The sequence below is a fragment of the Python bivittatus genome, unplaced genomic scaffold (genome assembly GCF_059951505.1).
Source record: "Python bivittatus isolate LINGU-HERP-01145 unplaced genomic scaffold, Pbiv_v1 ctg000590_np1212, whole genome shotgun sequence".
Lineage (NCBI taxonomy): Eukaryota > Metazoa > Chordata > Lepidosauria > Squamata > Pythonidae > Python > Python bivittatus.
The window spans coordinates 27,362,767-27,383,230 of NW_028277086.1; the positions used below are offsets into that span (position 1 = coordinate 27,362,767).

At 38.1% G+C, this 20,464-nt stretch overlaps 1 protein-coding gene across 4 annotated transcripts; it reads right to left on the minus strand.

Annotated features, from left to right (window-relative positions):
* Positions 1-281: 281 nt before the first annotated feature.
* On the minus strand, positions 282-20,128 carry LRRCC1 (leucine rich repeat and coiled-coil centrosomal protein 1). Of its 4 annotated transcripts, XM_015888841.3 has the most exons (19): positions 20,002-20,128; positions 19,136-19,341; positions 17,138-17,203; positions 15,658-15,825; positions 15,368-15,537; positions 15,067-15,267; positions 13,687-13,871; positions 13,026-13,221; positions 12,770-12,918; positions 11,212-11,416; positions 10,583-10,722; positions 9,401-9,602; positions 7,976-8,161; positions 6,597-6,771; positions 4,503-4,666; positions 3,374-3,582; positions 3,005-3,142; positions 1,631-1,766; positions 282-555 (listed from the first exon to the last, which is right to left on the minus strand). In XM_015888841.3, the coding sequence occupies exons 1-19, from the start codon at positions 20,058-20,060 to the stop codon at positions 433-435; spliced, it is 3,078 nt and encodes a 1,025-aa protein (XP_015744327.1). In that variant the 5' UTR covers positions 20,061-20,128; the 3' UTR covers positions 282-432. The 4 variants fall into 4 exon arrangements, 3 of the variants coding, with proteins under 3 accessions (XP_015744327.1, XP_088005280.1, XP_088005281.1); XM_088149154.1 differs by lacking the exon at positions 282-555 and having other exon boundaries at positions 1,644-1,766; positions 2,969-3,142; XR_015797596.1 differs by lacking the exons at positions 282-555; positions 3,374-3,582.
* Between the last annotated feature and the right edge of the window lie 336 nt (positions 20,129-20,464).

Below are 20,464 nucleotides of genomic sequence, written 5' to 3' on the forward strand. Positions count from 1 at the left end.
TCACTTTAGTTTCAGGGGGTTGCCAATCTATGCTCTTCAAGCTTATTCGGCAGTAAGTCCCACTGACTTCCATAAAAGCTATTTCAGAATAATCAGTCAAACCTAGCATGGTAATACCTAGTTCCATTTGATGCAAGACTATCACTTTTTTAAAGCTATACAGCTTTCAAGGAATGAAATCCAGTCCTTTTAATCACCTCCAATCTCCTAATTCTAACACATTATATTTTATAGCTTTAATAGAATGAAGCCTCTTTACATATGATGCAGTGAATTTCATATGGAAATTTTCAGAAGGTCACTGACAGTTTAACAAAAGTTAACTTTTATTCTAACAATATGTACATATTAAGTCATGGCAACATGCAGCATTTCCTACCATAAAAAACCTGCAATGATTGTTACAAATATCAAGTGCACTATAGGTGTATTTCAGAGTCCTTGCTGAATGTCACTCAAAGCAACTGTTAGCCATTTTATTTTCTCTTCCATAGCCTTTTTATTGCTTGCAGTTTCTTGTAGTAACTGACGCATCTCTTCTTCAACCTGGTAAACCTGAAATAAATGTTTTTTATATGATTGTTACATATCAATAAACCCAGGTCTGAAATCAGTGGAAGAAATACTTATGAAGGCAGAAAAGTACAGAATTGCAACAGTGTACTTTCTAAAGACCACATACAGGTAATCCTCATTTAGCCACTGCCTCATTAAGTGACAGTTTGCAGTTATGATGGTGATGAAAAAGTAACATTGTGACCAATCCTCACATGCTTTAAAAAATATTTTTATCTTACCTTTGTTTTCATATACAACTCAAGGGGGCAAGCATACCAATACTCCTTCCTCCTCCTATTTTCCCCACAACAACCCTGTGAGGTGAGTTGGGCTGAGAGAGAGTGACTGACCCAAAGTCACCCAGCTGGTTTTTCATGCCTAAGGTGGGACTAGAACTTATAGTTTCCTGGTTTCTAGGCCAACACCTTAACCACTATAGTAAAGCAAAGGAAAGCTGAAGTAATATCATGAGCACAGTCAGTTTCATGACTTCTTAATGACTCCTTTGCTTAACAATCAAGTTGCTGGTCCCAGTTGTGGTTGCTAAATGAGGACTACTTGTATAAAGGCCATGCCTGCCACAAAAAAAGAAAGTCTTTTATCCTTGAGATAGATAGATAGATAGATAGATAGATAGATAGATAGATAGATAGATAGACAGACAGACAGACAGACAGACAGACAGACAGACAGACAGACAGACAGACAGACAGATTAATGCATTCTGGTACAGGGAAAATGGACTGATTTTATCTCCAGCAAATACATGTCCTTACCTTTCTGATCAGTTTCACAACCCAACCTAGCCACTCTTTTGCTCTTCCTCATCAACTTCTAACCTGCCTATTAACATAACTGAACGGTTCCACAAACAGACAAGAAAGCTGCAAAGTTCTATCCTTCAAACTTCTATTCTTCCGCGTAAGGAATCCACCCATTCTTGATTTCCAAAGTTTTTTTCTTCAAAGGGAGAAGGGAAGGCAACAGTTTAAATAGATAAACTTTCTGTCACTTTTGCCAGCAAACTCATTTGACTACCATATAACTGATTTGAAGTGCCTAGCACAATCACCTTTTCGTTCGCCGCCGTCACTTGTTGATGCTTTTCATTGGCTAGCTGCAGCAGTTCTGCTTGATGAGCTGCGTTGGTTGATTCATGTTGTCTTCGGAAAGCATCATCCATGGAATGCAGTTTTTCCATCATAACTCTAAACAAGACACATCTTTGCATTTCCTCTATCCCATCATAATGTTTACCACTGACATTGGATAAGTCTACTGAGTGAAATCCAGTGATGTCCATATACCACAAAGCAAAAAATGAAATTCTCCTCTACCCCACAGCCACCCAGATGTCTCTCTAAAAGGCTTTATGAAGTAGATTTGAGAAGGTACAGAAAAGAAAATGATATATAACATATAAAAACTTCTTCCCTACAATAAAGAATACTTCTAAGTAGATACTGTATATCTGTTATTAATCCAGACAGACACTACAGTACTAGCATTTTCTTAACCCTGTTTACAAATATAGTTTTAAAATCTACACCCACTTTGGAAATTTATTATTTAAAATCACATTCAAAGAGAAAATTTAATTGCGTATATTTTCAATGAAAGCTTGTAAAGAAGGATGATATGTCTTTTAAAGAAAAAGGGATAAGAAATACAAAACCTGCTTTGCTTCAAGTAATGCATGAAAAGGCTGTTTTTTCCAATGATAATAGCAAGAACAGAAGTATACCAACAGGTGGCTTATTTATATAAAGGGGCAACTCTAGCTAAGTAACCATTCCTAGAGGATATAAAAAAACCTATGCTCAAAAACTGCTTCCTAATTTAATCTGGTCCTTTGAAACTTCTGCTTCAAAAAATATAAAAACAGACAGCAGACCAAAGTAACAAGTGGCTGCACTCTTCATTAATTTCACTACAAACCAACCTCAGAGCTTTATCAACCATTCAGTAAAGATTACTCCTTTCTCTGAAATCTCATATGAGATCCAATGAGGTCTGAACATTAAGTGTATTGCAACAAAGACACTTTAACACAACCAGAACAGCATATGCAGTCACTTCATTCACATATAAAGCAAAAGCTCTAGCATATTAAACCATCACGTGAATGAACTGCACACAACATCTTCATACAAGGACATTTCCGTTTTTCATGTTGAAACAGAGGCAAGTCTTAAAATACCCCCCACCCCCATAAACCATAATTGAAGTTTAACGTTTTGACCAAAACAACTCAGCCAACAAACTCTGACTTATACATCTTGGCTTGAGTAAAATAAACCACAGAGTTTGTGACTAAGCTTGATTTTCTGGCTAATTAGCATGCAGATAAAATGGTCTGTGAGCATGCTTCTTTATTCACGCCTGTGGTTTAATAAGTTAAAATTCTTACCTTAACCTTATGTGTTGATCTTGCCAAAATACTCACTTCTGAGCTTGAAGACTTTTATCTCTCTCCTCTCTCAGCTGCTGCTCCCTGATATCAAAGTTTTCTTTCATTTGTTTAACTTGTGCTTCCAACTTGCTCAACAATCCTCCTTTATCTTGCCATTTTTTATTCATCACACTGAAATATAACAAATATGTTCAAAGTGGCTTCAGAGATTGCCTATAGTCCATGAAAAATCCAAATCCTACTTTATTTGTTAATTTTAAGACAGGCTTTCCATCAGGCAATCTCAAGGATTAGAAATGGGAAAAGGGACTTATAGTTTAACCTTATTTTCTCATCCCATCATGAAGGAATATGGTCCATAATATTTCAATGTGTGTAGAAGATGGTAGTGGTTTTAAGCACCTATAAGATTCTTTGATATCATTGAGCTCAGCATCCTTTTCTTGCAATTGTTGTTTTAGTTCCTCTTTTCTCTCATTTTGCCTTTCTATTTTTTCCAATAAATTATCTAATTGTGCATCTTTTTCTTCTAGTTGTATTTGAAGTTTCTTCTGTATTTCAATATTGTCTTCACGATGCTTTCTTATTTTCTCATCTCGTTCCTGTGAGGCCTTCAAAGTAAAATGTTTTTTAATCATACATTTAGAGTGGAATGAATCTAAAGTTTCTTACTCATCACAACTACAGATTCATCATTTTCTCCACTTCTTTGAATGGAATAAAGAACAGGAAAAATAGTATTTTTTTTTTTAAGTCTCTTATTACCAGCACAACCTCACAGATTCATGAAACCAAATCCAACCTGAATGTTTAAGCATTTTTTTTCTATTTAATACTTACCCTTGCACCCAGCAAAACTATTTTTAACCATGGTGTGACTGACTCCAAACACTACTTATAAAGGCTTTTCTATTTAACAATACTTATTTATTTATTTATTAAATTTATATTACTGCGCATTTCACCTAAGTGACTGGGCAGCTCACATAATATAAAAAACAACAACAATTAAACATAAACATAAAATAAAAGCCATTAAAACGAATTACAACAGTTAATTAAACTGATATAAGGCTGTTATTGGTACCAAACTACCAAAAAAACAGTGCTGGTATTTTACGTCAATTTCTAGCTGTAACAATTAAGACAATGCACAAGCCGAAAGCATAGCAAGTAACAGATAAAATAAAATAAAAACAGTACCCACTGAGTCTGCTCATTTGTTTAAATGATGTAACTATACCATGACAACTGCAGCTCTCCAATGCCCCAAAATAAAAATATAAATCCCATTCATTCATTCATTCATTCATTCCTATCCATCCATCCATCCATCCATCCATCCATCCATCCATCCATCCCTGCTTTAGTCAATGACTGGGTTCACACACTGCACTGACCAATTTGTTTTTGGCTTAGCATGTTGTGACCCAACTAACTATGTCTTATTCAATAATCAAGACTTAATCTGATGTATGATCTAGGCTAAGCTGTTATTCAGGATAGTTATAAAAAAGAAGAGCACCCTTACTTCTTTTAGTTTTCTAATGGTTTCAGTTTGATCCTCCACGATTTTCGTCTTAATCTTCAAAGCATCATTGATAGATTCATTTTGTTTTTTTGAAGCTTCAATCTCACTAATTAGAACTTCTATTTTGGCTTCCAATTTTCCCCGATCTTGAGCAAGAGAAGCTCCTAAAGAAAAAAAGAAGACACTGATGCTTGTGATGCTATAAACATTGGAACCAAATAAGAAAGGCTGAAGCAGAGGGCTGACTGCTCATCTACAACTTGATCAGCAATGGCCAGGCTGGCTATAAGTACCGGATGCATTTATTATTCAAGTTATGGCCCACTTTTCTGCTTTTACAGGCAATCAAGCTGGCTTAGAAATGTAACCATAATTGAACTATAGCCTGGGAACATCTGGGAGACCAATATACCCTCCATATGCTATCTCCTATCTATTCTTGCCAATATTAGCCTTAAGCAGATTAGATCCTTCCTTGACCTTCCGGGTGCAGCTCTATCTATTCCGCTGTTTCTCAACCTTGATAACTTTAAGATGTCTGTCTGGGGAATTGTGGGAGTTGAAGTCCACTCATCTTAAAGTTGCTAAGGTTGAGAAACACTGATCTAGCCCTTCCCGAAGGGTTACTAGTTCCTCTCCCTGCAGCTGAAAAACAAGACAACCACTTTCTTAGATACTGGAGTTGATGACATGATGGGTCTCCTCCCTGCAGTGGGTGATTGTTGCTGCTAGCATTATTTTCCTTGGTGTTTCAGTGGCTAGGAAACTGATTGTCACTGGGGTCTGTGGGTTTATTTCATTTACTATAAGCCACTTTTTGGATCTGAAGAGAAACTAATGTTACTATTTATGTCTATCTATGAGGAACAGAGAAAAAACACATCCGAGTCTTGTAAAAAGAGCTATCTTGTATTCAAATAGTGGCTTGGAAACCAGTATCTAGGGAATCATGGCGTTTCTGAATGTTCCCTTAGACTAGTGTCTAATCCCATCTTAAAATTGCTGAGGTTGAGAAACACAGCCATAGGCATATTTAGAAAATAAACAGAAGCTACTCTGTTTACAGAGTCTCCTGCTTCTAGTGTGAAGATGCATCTTGGGGAAGCATATTTTTAAGTGTGGAGCACTGCAAATATAAAGGCTTAACCCATGAGAAATTATCCCCAAAATACAGTGGAACCTCGGTTCACGAACTTAATTCGTTCCGCGACTCTCGTCGTGACCCGAATTGATCACGACCCGAAGCAAATTTTCCCATAAGGTTCAATGTAATTACCGTTAATCCATTCTGGCGTGGAGGACAGGGAGGCGGCTATTGCTTGGAGGGAGAGTCCCCCTCCCTACGACCACGTGTCAGGGGCGGAAAATGGCCGGGGACCACGTGTCAGGGGCGGAAAAATGGCCACGGACCACGTGTCAGGGGCGGAAAAATGGCCGCGGACCACGTGTCACGGGAGGGAAAATGGCCGCAGATCCTGTTCGTGACCTGATCCGGCGTTCGCGAACGGAGGCAAAATGTTGCGACCGGAGCTGTTCGTGACCCAAATTGGTCATGAACAGAAGCGTTCATGACCCGAGGCACCACTGTAGGTACAAGTTGTGCAATTGAGGTATGCAGCCAACTGCTGTATTTTGATCCCATATTCAGATAATTTTTGTTTCTCAAAGCAGATCACACAAGGAAAGGAAGAACAGAGAGAAAAGGGAAAGAAAGGAGATTAAACTTTCATGCTAGAATGTAAGCCATAGTCTAGAATTGAAGCAGTTGTTCCCCTTATTGGATAGTTGTTTGAATAACAACAGACAGGTGAGGCCACCATGTGCAACCCTCTAGACTAGGGCAGCTATGAATTGGATTTAGAAATGGTGGACCAAGCAAGATTCTTGCAGATGGTTTTTTCTGGCAAATGTAAGGGGGACATGTTGCCTCCTCTTTGCTTTGGTGATCTTTCAGGAAGGCAGGGAGATGCAGTCCTCTATGTATGGTAGCAGACTTTAGTTTTGTGGCCTTTAACAGGGTATTAGAAGCACACAAGCATAAACCTGCTTGGCTCTAGCAGGGTTCAGATAAAGGATAAAAGATTGAGCAATTACCTTGTTGTGCCAGCTCCTGTCCCCATATTTTTCTTTCTGCTTTTAATCCATCAATTACAGACTCCTGAGCTGTTATTTGGGAGATAAGTTTGGACTTTTCCTGCTTAAGAAGCTCAAGTTGAATAGTCTTTTGTTGATCTTCCTCTACCATATTTTCAAGAGATTGTATCTGACTCTTTACATAAAAGTAAAAAAAAGAAAAGAAAAAAAGAAACCAACAACTTTAAAGCAAGTTTTGGTACTATTCTAAAAACAAATGTACCCCCCATCCCCAGATACATATGGTAGTATATTTATAACTACTTGTTAATGACAGTAATGAGACCTCTAGCTGTAATTGCTAAGCTAACCTAATGTCACTGAAGGGCAAACCAGCTCTTGCATCTATTAGTTGAGTTCCTCTGATTTTAACTGCAGAAGAGTCAGAAAAGTAGTAACTTTATGAAGCACTTAACCAAGGACAATGGGGTGGAGAGCTAAAGAAGGATCAAAAGGCAGAGAAATCCTAAAGAATAAAAAATGAAGATAGTTAAGATAACTAGCAAAGGCATTGGCTGCTATCTTCTATTGCAGAATTAAATTCCAGAACCATTGTATATCACAATTAAAAGTAATATATAGGAGACTAGTTCAAACAGGACCAGGAAATCATGATTTTGCAACTACTGTAAAAGAGTTATAGCAAACTATAAGCTTGAACATCTTCCTGTTTTCGCCTTTTCAACCCTTCCATGTAGGTCAAAGCTACCTTTTGCTGCGCAAGTTGGAAAATATTTACTTCTTTCCAAGTTCTAAAGCATACAACAACTCCTTACCCTATTCTGCTCCATCCATCCCTAAGCATACACTCCATTCAATAGATTCATCTTTATAAATTAGACATTTCTCCCAAACACACAAGCACACTCTTTCATTCTTCTCTGTTTTATACTTGCTCTCAGGAACTTTACACGTGACCCACTCTCTCCAACTGTCTATCTTCCATTCATTGGGACACATTTCATCATGGAAAAGCTTTTCATCTTCACCTTGTAATCATGAATGATGAGAGGCAGGAGGATGAAACATGGAAGTTTTAACTTTCTTGTGGCTCACCCGCATAGTGGGAAACCATGTCTTTTTTGCTACATGTGAATGATAATGGTTGAATTATGTGTTCTTTTTAGCTGTTTCAGATCAAACTGTATTTCCTCAAACCTGTTAGCATCACAGCTTACTCAATGATAATACAAAATGCTTTCATTGCACTGGGTTATAATCAAATCTAAAGTACAGTATCACAAAATATTTTGTTACTGTTATTAAAGTCTTTTTCTGAATTACTGCAAAATACAATGTATAGAAGACAATATATAACAGATACATCTAAAAAGCCATACTTTCAAGTTGTACACCGTGTCTTGCTTTGCTTTGATTAATTCTGTGATTTTATCTTTTTGTTCTTTCACCACAGATGTCAAGTCATGGATCAAACTAGCAGATTGCTTTTCCTTTTGCTGAGATTGGAGAAGAACCTGCTTATGCTCTGCCAGCTCAGCAGTAAGCCGATCAAAGCCTTCTTTAACCTGTTTTAGCAAGAAAACAAAAGATTCAAATAAGGTTCTTCTAAAATAAGACGTTCAGTGTAATGTCCTAATGAATGACAGTTCAATTTAAAAATGCATTCACCATGCAATATTAACTTGCACTTGAAAGCACAATTTGTGTCAGCTATTAATGTAAAACATACCAGAATAGAACACATTTAAACAAATGAAACTGATTATATTTTAAATTTTTACTTGTAATGAATTCTCTTTAAAAATAAACTGCTTTAAAGTTACATGAATGAGTTTAATTTAGCCTCTTACAATTGAATAAAGCTTTTCTTCCAAAAGACTGGTGTTTTTGTTTGTTTTGTTCTATTTTTAAGAAAATACTGTTGGGAAAGTATTATCACAGTCACAATACTTTTAGGAATTGAGGTGAACCAAGCAGGCAGTCTACATTTGCCAAGGCGTTCTACAGAAAATCACTCCACTGAACTACTGGAAGTTCTTTCAGTGGCTATACTAATTTTTCATAGCTACATCCTCAATGATTGCCTCAATGTTTCTAAGAATCAATGTGAGAATGAGAAGGATGAAGGTAACAGCTTTGTAAAACTGAAGGATAATGATGATACACTTGAAGAAAAATTGAATCCAATCACAAAGTTGTTTTGAAATTTAGTGAGACTTAAATCACTGTGGTGTACACACATATTTATTTTTAATTTAGCTCAACAGAATAAACACTTTAACTCAGAATGGGCAATGGTTTCTTTACTACTAAATGATCCTTAATTCTGGTTAGAAAGACAGCATTAGTATACAAAAGTTTGCCTAGGACTGTAACCCTGGGATGGAGAAAAGGAACCTTGGGGTGAAGAACAGATAGTCTGTATCAGAAGAACCCAGCCCACCTTCTTTTGGTCCTTCACCTGTACAGTAGCCACTACAAGACTTTTTCTATCTCAGTTAAGGGAGGTCTTTCAAGAGGGTAATGTTCTAAAAATATGTTAACCTTTTAGATAGTCTCCCAATAAGACTGCTGCTTTATTATATACCACACGTGCAAATGTGATTTTAAAATCTGTATGCTGGGTGATACCATTGGCAGCTTATTAGCATGGACTTTAAGTTTTGAAAGCTTTTAAATAAAACATTATTTTTTTAGAAATATAATCACTGATCTCAACCTTACATTTTTTCACTGTATCTGCTAAAATTGCAGACCAAAATAACTCCTATGATTTGTCTTCCCATATATTTTCCTCTTCTTACCTCTGAAAATCTTTTGGCTTCTATAGTTAAGGCTACACGGAACTCATCTTCTAGATCCTTATATTTCTGGTTTAATAGATGAAGTTTTTCCTGTAGTTCTTTAATATGATCCTTATGTCTCTGTCCTTCTCTGGCCACTTCTTTTGACAGAGCTTCTTGAAATTCTGAGCCATTTAATGTAACTCTAGTTTCCAGTTCTTTTCTGGAACAATAAGACCATGTACACTAAGATAAACAGAAATTGCTTACCCATTAGCAAAATTCTTCTGTATTTCTAAGAAGCCCACATTTAATGTGGAGACACAAACCATAGTCCATGATTTCATAAGAATTCCAGTTGGCTGGATTACAATTCAGTTATGGAACTACCATTTCTGCCATAAGGATTTCCTGTGATCTTTCAAGTAGTGCCTATGTGCTAGTCTTTAAAACAGAGGGGCACAAATGCTTTTGAGTGGCATGCTGGGGATTGAGTTCTAGAAAGTAGGTAGAGCCAAAACAAAAATCAAAGAAACAAAAGCCAGGCCAGTATAAAACAAAAATGTAATTCATATTCATTCTATTAATTACACTTAATATAAGCATTGAATACATTGAGATAAATCTCCCAGTTTTATCGTGATAAAAATAATAAATTGTTGAAACCTTCTGGAGGAGCTCTGGTAGCTTCACCCAAGGCTATCAGGAAGCCTAAGTTGTGCAACTATGGTTTAAAAGGGGAACAACATACAAACAACCAAGTGTAATGTATAAAATAATTTACTGATTTACTGACAAAGTCATTATGGATGCAGGTGAAATTAAGACAGCATCCTATGTACAAAATTACACCCTTAAATGATCAAACTGGTCCCTTCTTTATTTTCTGAGGGATCTTGATGATTTTTCAATTTAAATCTATATTATAATTTATTGATTGCAATTTGACAATTTTTTGACACAGTATTTGGTTTGGAGCTGCTACGTAATAATCTATTTTATAAAATATAGGAAGAAAGGCCAATCTTGTCAGGATTTACCCAATCAAGGAATCCCATGTTTAAAACTTGAAATGCTTTTACCAATTTCATTTCTTAAATCAGGTGTTTTCCTTTATTCAAAGTTTCAAAATTTTAGAATGAGCTGCTCCTCGCATACTCAAGAATGGCACATGTCTTTGCTGGATTGTCCAAATACACGTACCTGTGTTCCCGCTCTCTTAGCATTAGGAGTTCATGGACTTGTTCCACCTTTTCTTTTTGTTGTTGAAGAGATATTCGAAGTAACTGTACTTCTCTCTCGGCTGCTGATGCTTTAAGTTCTGCAGTTTGAATCCTTTTCATCTGCAGTGTTTGAAGTTACAGCAAGAGAAACAATCACAATTTCAAACCTTTACAGCACAAGCAGATATTCTTGAACAATAGCAAGTTCTCCCATAATACTGTTAACAAACTGTCAGGAGATCTTTTAATTTTTTTTCACAAATCACTAAATGGTTTCAATATAAAACATAATACACAAATCTTTTATAACTCTTGGCCACTGCGGAAGCAAGAGTTTGGACTAAAGTTTTTGGACTGAACCAGCAGAACTATTTTGATCCAGTATCAAAACACAAATACATAGACTCTTATTATACTAATGAACTTATCTTAAAACATGCTCCAAAATGCAATTCATTTGATCACATTCAAGGAAGAACAGGGCTATTCTTTATATCAAATGTAGCTCTGATCACATCAGGAACATAAAAAACTTTTTCAAAAAGCAAAGAAAGGTTTAATTGCAATACCAATACTGTTTTTCGTTATACTCAGAACTAATAATGCTACCTCCGAAGCTTGCTGCTGCGCTTTTTGTGACTCCACCTTGAAGAGAGCTTCTTCTAAAGTCTGCAGTGCCTTTTGCTGATCCTCTTCTTTTTGTTTGGAGCGCTCTAGCTCCTTACGAAGTTTTTCAGCTTCTTCTTTCAGTTGCTGAATATCAATCTGAAGTCTTGTTTTTGTACTTCGTTCTCTCAAAATCAGATCCCTTAGCCTGAGAAGCATATGCGGGGACAGTGTATTCATTATTTTAATTCAAAAAGCTATTTAAACATCCGACTGAGCATATGAAAAGATGTCAGAACAATTACTCTGGCCAGGGCATATCTGTCCTTGATTAAATCATAATCCAAGAGAATCACAGATTTAGAGCATTCAATCTTCCTATGTCTCATGTTTACAGTTTAGGACATCCAAACAGGTGCAGTCCTCTAGATGTGTCAGGACTACAACTCCCAGATTTCCCATACAAAAGGATGTAATATTAGTACTACTACTACTACTAATTTATTAATTTTGTATGCTGCCCAACCCCCAACGACTCTGGACAGCTCACAACAATCAAAACAAAGAAATTATAATAAAACCAATAAAAGGAAAAAGAAGATAAAAGATGGCAAGAATGACAGACTGGATGGGAACAAAGGCCAGGTTTTCACAGCTCTTCTAAACAACAGCAGAGCGGGGGCCATTAGGAATCTCAGGGGGAACCTCATTCTAGAGGGCAGGCACTGCTACCGGGGAGTTGCACTTCCAGGGTCCTGATAAATGACATGGTTTAATCAAAGAAACCTGGGGCGTGCCAACCTTGCAAGATCAAATTGGCCATATAGAAATTATGGGAGACAGGCAGTCCCTCAAGTAACCAGGCCCTATGCCAGGTAGGGCTGTTATAGGTAATGACCAGCACTTGAATCCCACCCAGAAGCAAACTGGCAACCAGTGCAGCTTGCAAAGCAGGAAAGTTGGCATATGCTACTTCTAAAAGCTCCCTTAGTTCTTAAGCATGAATCAGTCCCCATCCTCCCTGAAGCTGTAACACTTCTTTTACAAAACATCACTAGCTGTTCAAGGATTTATATGTCAGAGTCGCTACTAGTTGGGCAGTGTAAAATTTAATAAATAAATGGATAACATAATAAAATAAAATAAAATAGCAGATCAAGGTGGTGCACATAGCACTTCCACCTCTTCCTTTTCTGAAAGAATGTCATTTGAGTTAGACTGGGCTGACAGTGACTGATCCTAGAAAAAGTCACTCATTGAGGTCGTATGGCTCAGGATCAGCTAGCTCCGCCATTCCTAGCCCATTCTCTTAACTGTGTAATATCCTTCAAATTCACTGAAAGAAATACCAAAGGTAATGTCACCTTAGAACTTAGAAACTCTGTAACCTGAAAGGTACATTGATTCAACTGATTTGCTAACCTACGTATACCTACTAGAACTGTCATATTGTACTACTCTCAAGGGCTTGAGAATGTAGGAATGAACAAATTCTCTCCAAGAGAATTGCAATCACAACATTGTCAACTCAAAAGAAATTATAGAGTATGCTGGTACTTACCTATCTGTAGTGTAAACAGCGACACTTTGAATATCTTTTTCCTCTCTGGCCTGGTTCTGCAGCTGCTTGATGCTTTCATTCAGTTTCTTTTCAGCTTGTTCAGCTTTCCACCTCTTCTCTCTCTCCTGATCCAGTTCTTGAATTAGGGCCTAAATAAGAAGGAAATGCCTTTTTGAAACAAAACTAGGAATGTATCGGAAGTCACTTCCTTTTATTACAACAAAAGCTATCCTGACTTTAAAATAAATATACCTACCCTGTAAGTGAGCTCTTCTTGAATACCAGTATCCATGTTTTTTAGCTTTTTCATTTGACTTTTCTGCCCACCCAGTTTCTTCGGTGTTTCCCCCACTATTTCCAAGCTTGCTATTTCTGAAGCTGGACTTGAGTTTTCTTCCTCCTTGACATGAGATTCTTGAATCTTAGACTTGATTAAATCTTTCTCTTGTCCTCTAAAGTGAAACAGAAATTGAGTTCACATACAGAATGGATAAAAGCTTGCCAGAATATCAAGTGGGTATCATTTAAAGGGCTTCCAAAGTAATTAGAAAGGGATTAAAAGCGATAAAGCTAGTCTACAGGTAAATTTCTGCAAACAATTATCATTTCTATAGTTTCCAGAAATGTATCTGTGGACTAGCTTTACAACCAGAAAATAAAATGAATCTAAAAGCAGCAGTTCAATTTTCAGCACTTACATTTGAGTTTTAGCTTTGTTACACAAGTTACAAGAGAAACTAGAAATTATTTATAGAAAGGGTCAGAGATGAGAACCATCACCATTTGTTTTCACTGTTAAGTCTTATTTTCATGAAAACCAGGTTACATTCAATTCTGCAAAGTTACTTATTGCCATATAAAGGTAAGAGACTACACGTAAATATGGAAGCACTGATAACCGAACTAAGATATCATACCTGGCTGACAGTTTGCCTCTTTGAGAACGGAGCTTGGTTGATAAAGTGCCTTTCCGATAATTCGGCAATTTGCTTCTTTTAGTTGCTTTTCTATTCTCTTTTCCACTTTCACTACCACTCTCTGAGGTAATATCTGTGTCTTTTTTGGCTTTCAGAGTAACATTAGCTTTTGAAGAATTAGTTACCTGAAAATAAAAATATGTTTCATAAGAGCTCATTTCTGATCCTATTTACTATTTTGCCATTGTTTCCTCTGCTGATGAGGATATCCAGGAAGGGTAGTGTATTGTCAGAAATTAGAAATGCAAGCCTATTGAAAAACAATCCCGCTAACCAAGTGCTCCATTACCAAAGTAACAACCCCACTTCCCACAAGAAGAGGTGTGTAAGAACATTATTCAGATGAGTATAAACACACTACAGCAACCCAGAACAGCAGAAAAAGGAAACAGACCACCTACACAACATCTTCCAACAAAGTGGATACCCACGCAACTTTATCAAAAAATCCCTGACCACTCAACCCACAACTAACATAAGCTATAAGGGTAACACTACAATACATCAAAAACATCTCAGAAACAACCAAAAGACTATTATAACAACATGGAATTACCATAGCACACAAACCAATTAAAGCCCTCCAAAACATCTTAAGTAAACCAAAGGACCCAGTAGCCCAAGGGGGGGGGGCAGGAGTCATCTACAACATACAGTGTAAAGACTGTAACAGCCACTGTGTAGGACAGACAGGCAGAAGGCTAGCACAGTGCATCCATGAACATCAACTAGCAGTCAGAAGACACAATGAAAACTCTTTAAACTCACAGCACATGGACAGACTCAACCACAGGTTTTAACAGAAACTGTGAGCATCCTAGACCAAGCTAAATCCAGAAACGCTAGGGAATTCCTGGAAGCTTGGCATTTAGACCAGGCAGCCATCAACAGGCACAGAGAGATAAACTATACTTACACACCATTCAAGAGACTGTAAAAAAGCCAAGAAGAAAACAAAAAGACCAGAACACATCCACTCCAGGAGCCAACACCCAGCTAGGCAGGGATTAACACCAGATAAACAATCAAGCAGAAAACTATACCCTAATCGAGGAACTACCAAGGAGAAAACCACACCCCCACCAACACTACTGGCAAAGCGAGCTACTGTATATACACAGGGAGAAAACCCCACACTAATACACACTGATGATGTTACCTAGTTGGGTAATGAAATGTCTGCAACAACCAAGCTCAGAGAGCACCAAGGACTCCACAGTTCAACCCTGAGCTACATATATTCTCTTCTATTGGAATTACATGATGTGAATGAAAATATACCAACGACATTTGTCAAGCTCAACTAGAAAACATTACTACCTTTCGCAGGAGGTGAGATATCTGTTCTTCTAGTTTCTTTATCCTTGAATCATTATCAAATTTAATTTTTTCTGCCTCAGAAAATGACATGATTTCAGTGGAAGAGCTAGTGGTGGTCCAAGCTGGCATCTTTGCCCTCTGGCGAAACTGGGCTAACACTTGATCAATACGTGGCGTCATTATTGGCAAATTAACATAAGTCTATTAAAAGAATAAAAGAAATTCTAAGTCATACAGAGGAAAGTTCAAACTAGTTTTATAGACTTCAAATCAAAACCAAATCAGTATTAATTTACAGCACCTCTTCTTCATCTGCATAAGAACTTGATGTAACTAAACAGCCTAAGAGATCTTCCAAGCACTTCAGATCAGATGAGTTTGGTTCCATTAAGTTGACAGGTTCACCAAATATATTCCTCCCATCCAAGATGGTCAGCTGGGGTAAAGCCTGAAGAAGAATCTCTCTGTAGCCTTCAAATAATAAAAGAAATTACTTTAGAAGTGCATTGTGAAAAGGCTCCAAAGTGCTATGCAAATTAGTTTTATTAGTGCTAGATTTTATCATATCCAACTGAACTGTAGTGCTTTTACCTATTTTGGCACACACTGGGTTACTTTTTCCATTTTTCTCCAAAGTAAGATTGGTCAGGTATTGCAGTCCACTAAGGCACTGAAGTAAATGGTTAACATTATTTACACAGTTGCTGTGAAGCTCAATGTGATTAATTTTATAGTTGGGTCCTCGAAGATGTAGAAGTCCTGTAAAAATTCCAGGTCAAATAATAAATTTTGAAATGGCAAAATCATCTGTCTAAGCACAGCTTGATTAAAATAGTAAAAGAAGTTCCCCTTTCTTTATCAAGTATTCCAAATGTATATTTTAGAAAAGGGTTGTGTATACCTCCACGAAACAATTATGATTGCAAAGCAAGTGTTGCCAAACCAAGGAATAGGGAAGGAGAGGCAGACCAACTCAAGATCAGGATTTAGGTATTAATAAAGAATTACAACTTGTCAATGCATTATGAGATCATCACAGAGGAGGCACCATTTGGATTTTCAGCCATTGTAATGGTATATGGGAATGACCTTGGGCAAGAGGTGGAAGAGCCACAGCCAGGGCAAGAGTCAGATAAGAGGCTGGTGAGCCTGCAGAAGGAATGTGAGAGTGGCAAATGTCTCAGAAGGGACCCTCCCTAGTTTCTTGGGCTGGAAAGGAACGTACTTTCAGACTTGCAATATTCTGGGAATTGTGAAGGAATGGTTGGATGAAGGCCGCGCTCGAGGAGATAAGCATACCCTTAGCCCTCAACAGGAGCGTGGGAAGTTTAAGAAGATGAGACTGGCACCACCCTAAGGAATTCACGGTGTTGTGGCTTGCTGGCTTGGGAAGTTAGATTCAGTCTGGAGAGATTCTGTCTTAAGGTGGAAGCTAATAAACGCAACAGAACTGTATCTGCGCTGTCTCGGGGAATTCTTTGGGCTGAACCTGACATCAATCTCTCCAGACTGAATCTAACTTCCCAAGCCAGCAAGCCACAACACCGCGAATTCCTTAGGGTGGTGCCAGTCTCATCTTCTTAAACTTCCCACGCTCCTGTTGAAGGCTAAGGGAATGCTTATCTCCTCGAGCGCGGCCTTCATCCAACCATTCCTTCACAGTAATATAACCTTACAATAAAGTAGAACTAGTACTTCTGGGTGTGCTTCTTGTCTGAACTACCTTGCAAGGCTGACAGTTGCAGATACAAGAACTTCTTGAGCTAGACTTGCTGACAAACTGCCTTCATCTCTGAAACTTCTAATGTACTCCAAAACTGCAATGCCATGAACACATTCAGGGGTGTCCATGTCCTTGGCCTCAAAATGGTGGGCACATCCAGGTAATCCAAGCCCTACGCCTTTTAAATTTTGCATCATAAGCATTGCATACACATAAAAAGGGGTTTGGAAGCCAATGATAGTCACTGTGGTTGGCCCTGAGCCTATTTATTTCCAAAAAAGTTCCATTAAAGTCAGTAAGGCTCAGGTTTGAGTAGATGTTCAGAGGATTAAACTGAAAATCTCTTACCTGAAAGGTCATCTATACGATTGTAAGATAAATTCAATTTAGTCAAATTAAATAGATTTTCCAGCCCTAGGGAAGAGAGATTTTTTTTTAATGAAAGCAACCGTATAAGCAAACAATCAGAAGTGAGCCCCACAAATATTTCACTATACTTATTTTAATATTTCTAGTCATTCCACATTTCCACCACCATATCCAATTAGTCAGCATTCTGTGCTCGACCCTTAGAGAGCTATTCTTTTGACACCTTTCTCTTATTTATTTTTATATCCTTTTGCAAATCCTGGTTAAGCATGCTGCCTCCTCTTTCATTTATAAATGGATCATAAGGATGTTGGGATAATTACCAAGGTCCATTAATTTAGGCTAGCCTCGGTAACCAAGCCAAAGTTTATGATTCCCTGAACATTTCATCTCTCCTATTCCTGGCCTGATTTTGTGTATTTAATTCTGAAGCTCAGCATAGCCATTTTGGTCTTCCAAAGCTACCAAAGAACTCTGAACACAACTGAAATCTAGCAAAAGAAAAAAGGAAGCCTTAAATTTTCCATCCAGTTTGGAGCTGCAGAAGGCACACACTTTTCTTGTAGCAGCAGTGTATTTCTGATATCATTGCAAAGTCACATGTACTGCAAAGGAATCCTTACTACACATCTAATCTGGAGTCCCCTATCATGACAAGGAGTGTTGGGTATTTATACATCATATTTATATAGCCACCCATCTCACAGATTTGTGACTCTGGGCAGTGTATATTAAAAAAGTATTGCTGAACTGTCAAAATAAGCACAGCCACTAAAAATGCTAAATCTATAGAGGCATACTTTTAATAGATCAAGTGTACAAAACTGCTGTAAATCTTCAACATTCAAGAACTCTGATTAAGGGGGAAAAAGGGAATGGGGATATGGCAGGTCTTAAAAGCCATTTCTGTTTCAGCCTCCATTATTAGATAAAGTAGCAGAGTACTTTAGACATACAAACTACATTTTAGGATATACAGAATATTCTGTTGCTGACCCTCCCAAGCTTTCTGGAAGAAGCAGACAAATGTTTCATAAATTCCAGCTATTATTGGAAAAATGGTTTTCATCCTACTGAGTTGCCTTACAAATAAATATTTAATTAGGCTTTGGAAAGTTCAAATAGGCTTGATCCAGTTTTCCTACAAATAGTAATATTGCACTAGACATTCTCACTGGAGAAGCCCTGGGGAGGGGCAAGCTGCACAATTAATTTTTTTTTTCTGAGCCTCTTAAATCTTGAGAAGCCCTTCAGAACAGCATGAGAGACAGCATTAGTATCTGCAGGGGAATAAAAAAAAAATCACTTTCCCCCATTCCTTTAGTAAGGATTCTCTATATTCGGAATTCTTAACCTTTTTGTGTCATGGACCCCTTTGAGAGTTGGTAAAACCCACAGACCCTTTCTCAGAAAAATGTATTTAAATGCAACGGAAATCAATTATGCTCAAGTATGGTTACCAAAATATTGAGAAATAACCATTATAGCAATATATGTGCTTCTTTATTAATCCATTAAATCTATAACAAGACAATATCCTTTCTAGGATATAATTTTAGGCAAAGTTTTACTGAAGTGAACACTTCTGGAGTCTAGAGATCATAAATTACTATACATTGTTGCTGACATACATTATTGAACGAAAAACCAGTGAATCTAAAGTTATAATTTTTTTCCCACCCACATATTTCCTGAAATTTATCTACAGATCACAGTTAAGAACCCCTGCTCTACACAGTGTTTCCGAATCATGGTAACTTCAGATGTGTGGACGTCCCAGAATTCCCCATCCCAGCTAGGGGATTCTAGACCTTAGGTCCACACATCTGGTAGTTGCCAAGTTTGGGAAATACTGTTCTAAATTTCACTCCCACAAACGGAAGGAAAGCTGTGTTAATGCAACGTCAAGCCTCAATCAAAGCTACTAAATGCACTATTCACAGTAGAAAGAGAACCATCTTTCGTCCAAGGACTGACCTTCAACTTTTGTTATCAAGTTGCAAGCCAAATTTAAGGTACGCAGGTTTGCAAGACAACTTAGCCCTTCAATCCAATGTATGCAATTTGATGAGAGATCTAGATGTTGCAAGTTCAACAGGTGGTCAAGCCTTTCAATTCTGGAGATCAGGTTGGAGTGCAAGTTGAGGGTATGAAGTTCTGAACTTAAAGGTAACTCTGCTAAACTACAAATGAAGAACAGATGACAAAACCAGACAACATTGGTTTTAACAATAAGCAGAAACACTGAAGTAACAAATAGCAAGTATTAAATTTATATTATTAAAGTATTAAATTAAAGTTTAGTATTAAAAATACTTAATATTAATGAATAAAAAATACATCATGACTTGCAGCCGTTGATAAACTTTCCTCCACCAAACTGACTAAAGAAATCTAAGCCAACCACCTTCAATCTTACGGTTGCTGCTTTTATGGTAGCACTCCATAAATTAATCTGTACTTGTGGAAAGACAATTTTGTACAGGTCGGCCTCAACTTACCTGCTATCTTCTCCCACTTAAAAAGACCACACATCCTCTGGAACAACCCTTCTCTCTTTCTTGAAATAGTTGAAAAGGCTAAGCTGTATTTGATTTCAGGCTTGTCAACTCCCAGTTTACTTTAAAACAGCCAGGGGATTGAGAAAAATCCCCCAAGGTGGAGCTGTGTTCCCCCAAATGTACGCCCAGCGCTTGTACATGGCCCCGCGGTAGAAGGAGGAATGCCCCCAAGGGTGCAAAAATGGTGCATCCTCGCATTACCAACAGCTCTGAGACCGGATTTTGCAAAAGCTCAGAAACTCTCCTGCGAGGGTCTCCCGCTTCCTCCCTGCAGCCACTCACCTCTTAATGCCTTTATCCATTAGGCTGAGCTCGCCTGAAATCGCGCAGACCGCCGCCATCCCGCTCCGCTTAGCGACCCCCAGGCTCAACCGCGGCGATTGCCGCCCTCCGCTTTGAACCCCGCCCACCCGACCTCCTCGCTGTGACTGCGCCAACGGCACCGCTGAGCATGACGGGAGCACGGGCTGTCCCAGCTCCGCCTTCCAGCAGATGCAAAGCGAAGAAAGCGAGGCCAGGAGTAGAGAAAGGCTTGCGTTCCCCTCTTCTTACGCCAGGGGCGGAAGTGAGAAAAACCATCCAGAAAGTCTGGAAGGTGATTGCAGTTGTGGACGCACGGTAGGGAAAAAGTAAGTGATGAGCAAAGGCGTGCCTGCTGCTTTTCTGATTCCACAGCTGCCCGTGCAAAAAGTCCATGCGCTCCACTATTCAGACATTAAAATTAAAAACCCAGTCCGGCAATGCA

Coding starts and splice junctions, on each gene's coding strand:
- LRRCC1 (XM_015888841.3), bottom strand. CDS start 20,060: ATGGCGGCGGTCTGCGCGATTTCAGGCGAGCTCAGCCTAATGGATAAA. Junction 13,872..15,066: donor TATCTCACCTCCTGCGAAAG/GTAGTAATGTTT, acceptor TTTTATTTTCAG/GTAACTAATTCTTCAAAAGC. Junction 6,772..7,975: donor ACACGGTGTACAACTTGAAA/GTATGGCTTTTT, acceptor TTTTATGTAAAG/AGTCAGATACAATCTCTTGA.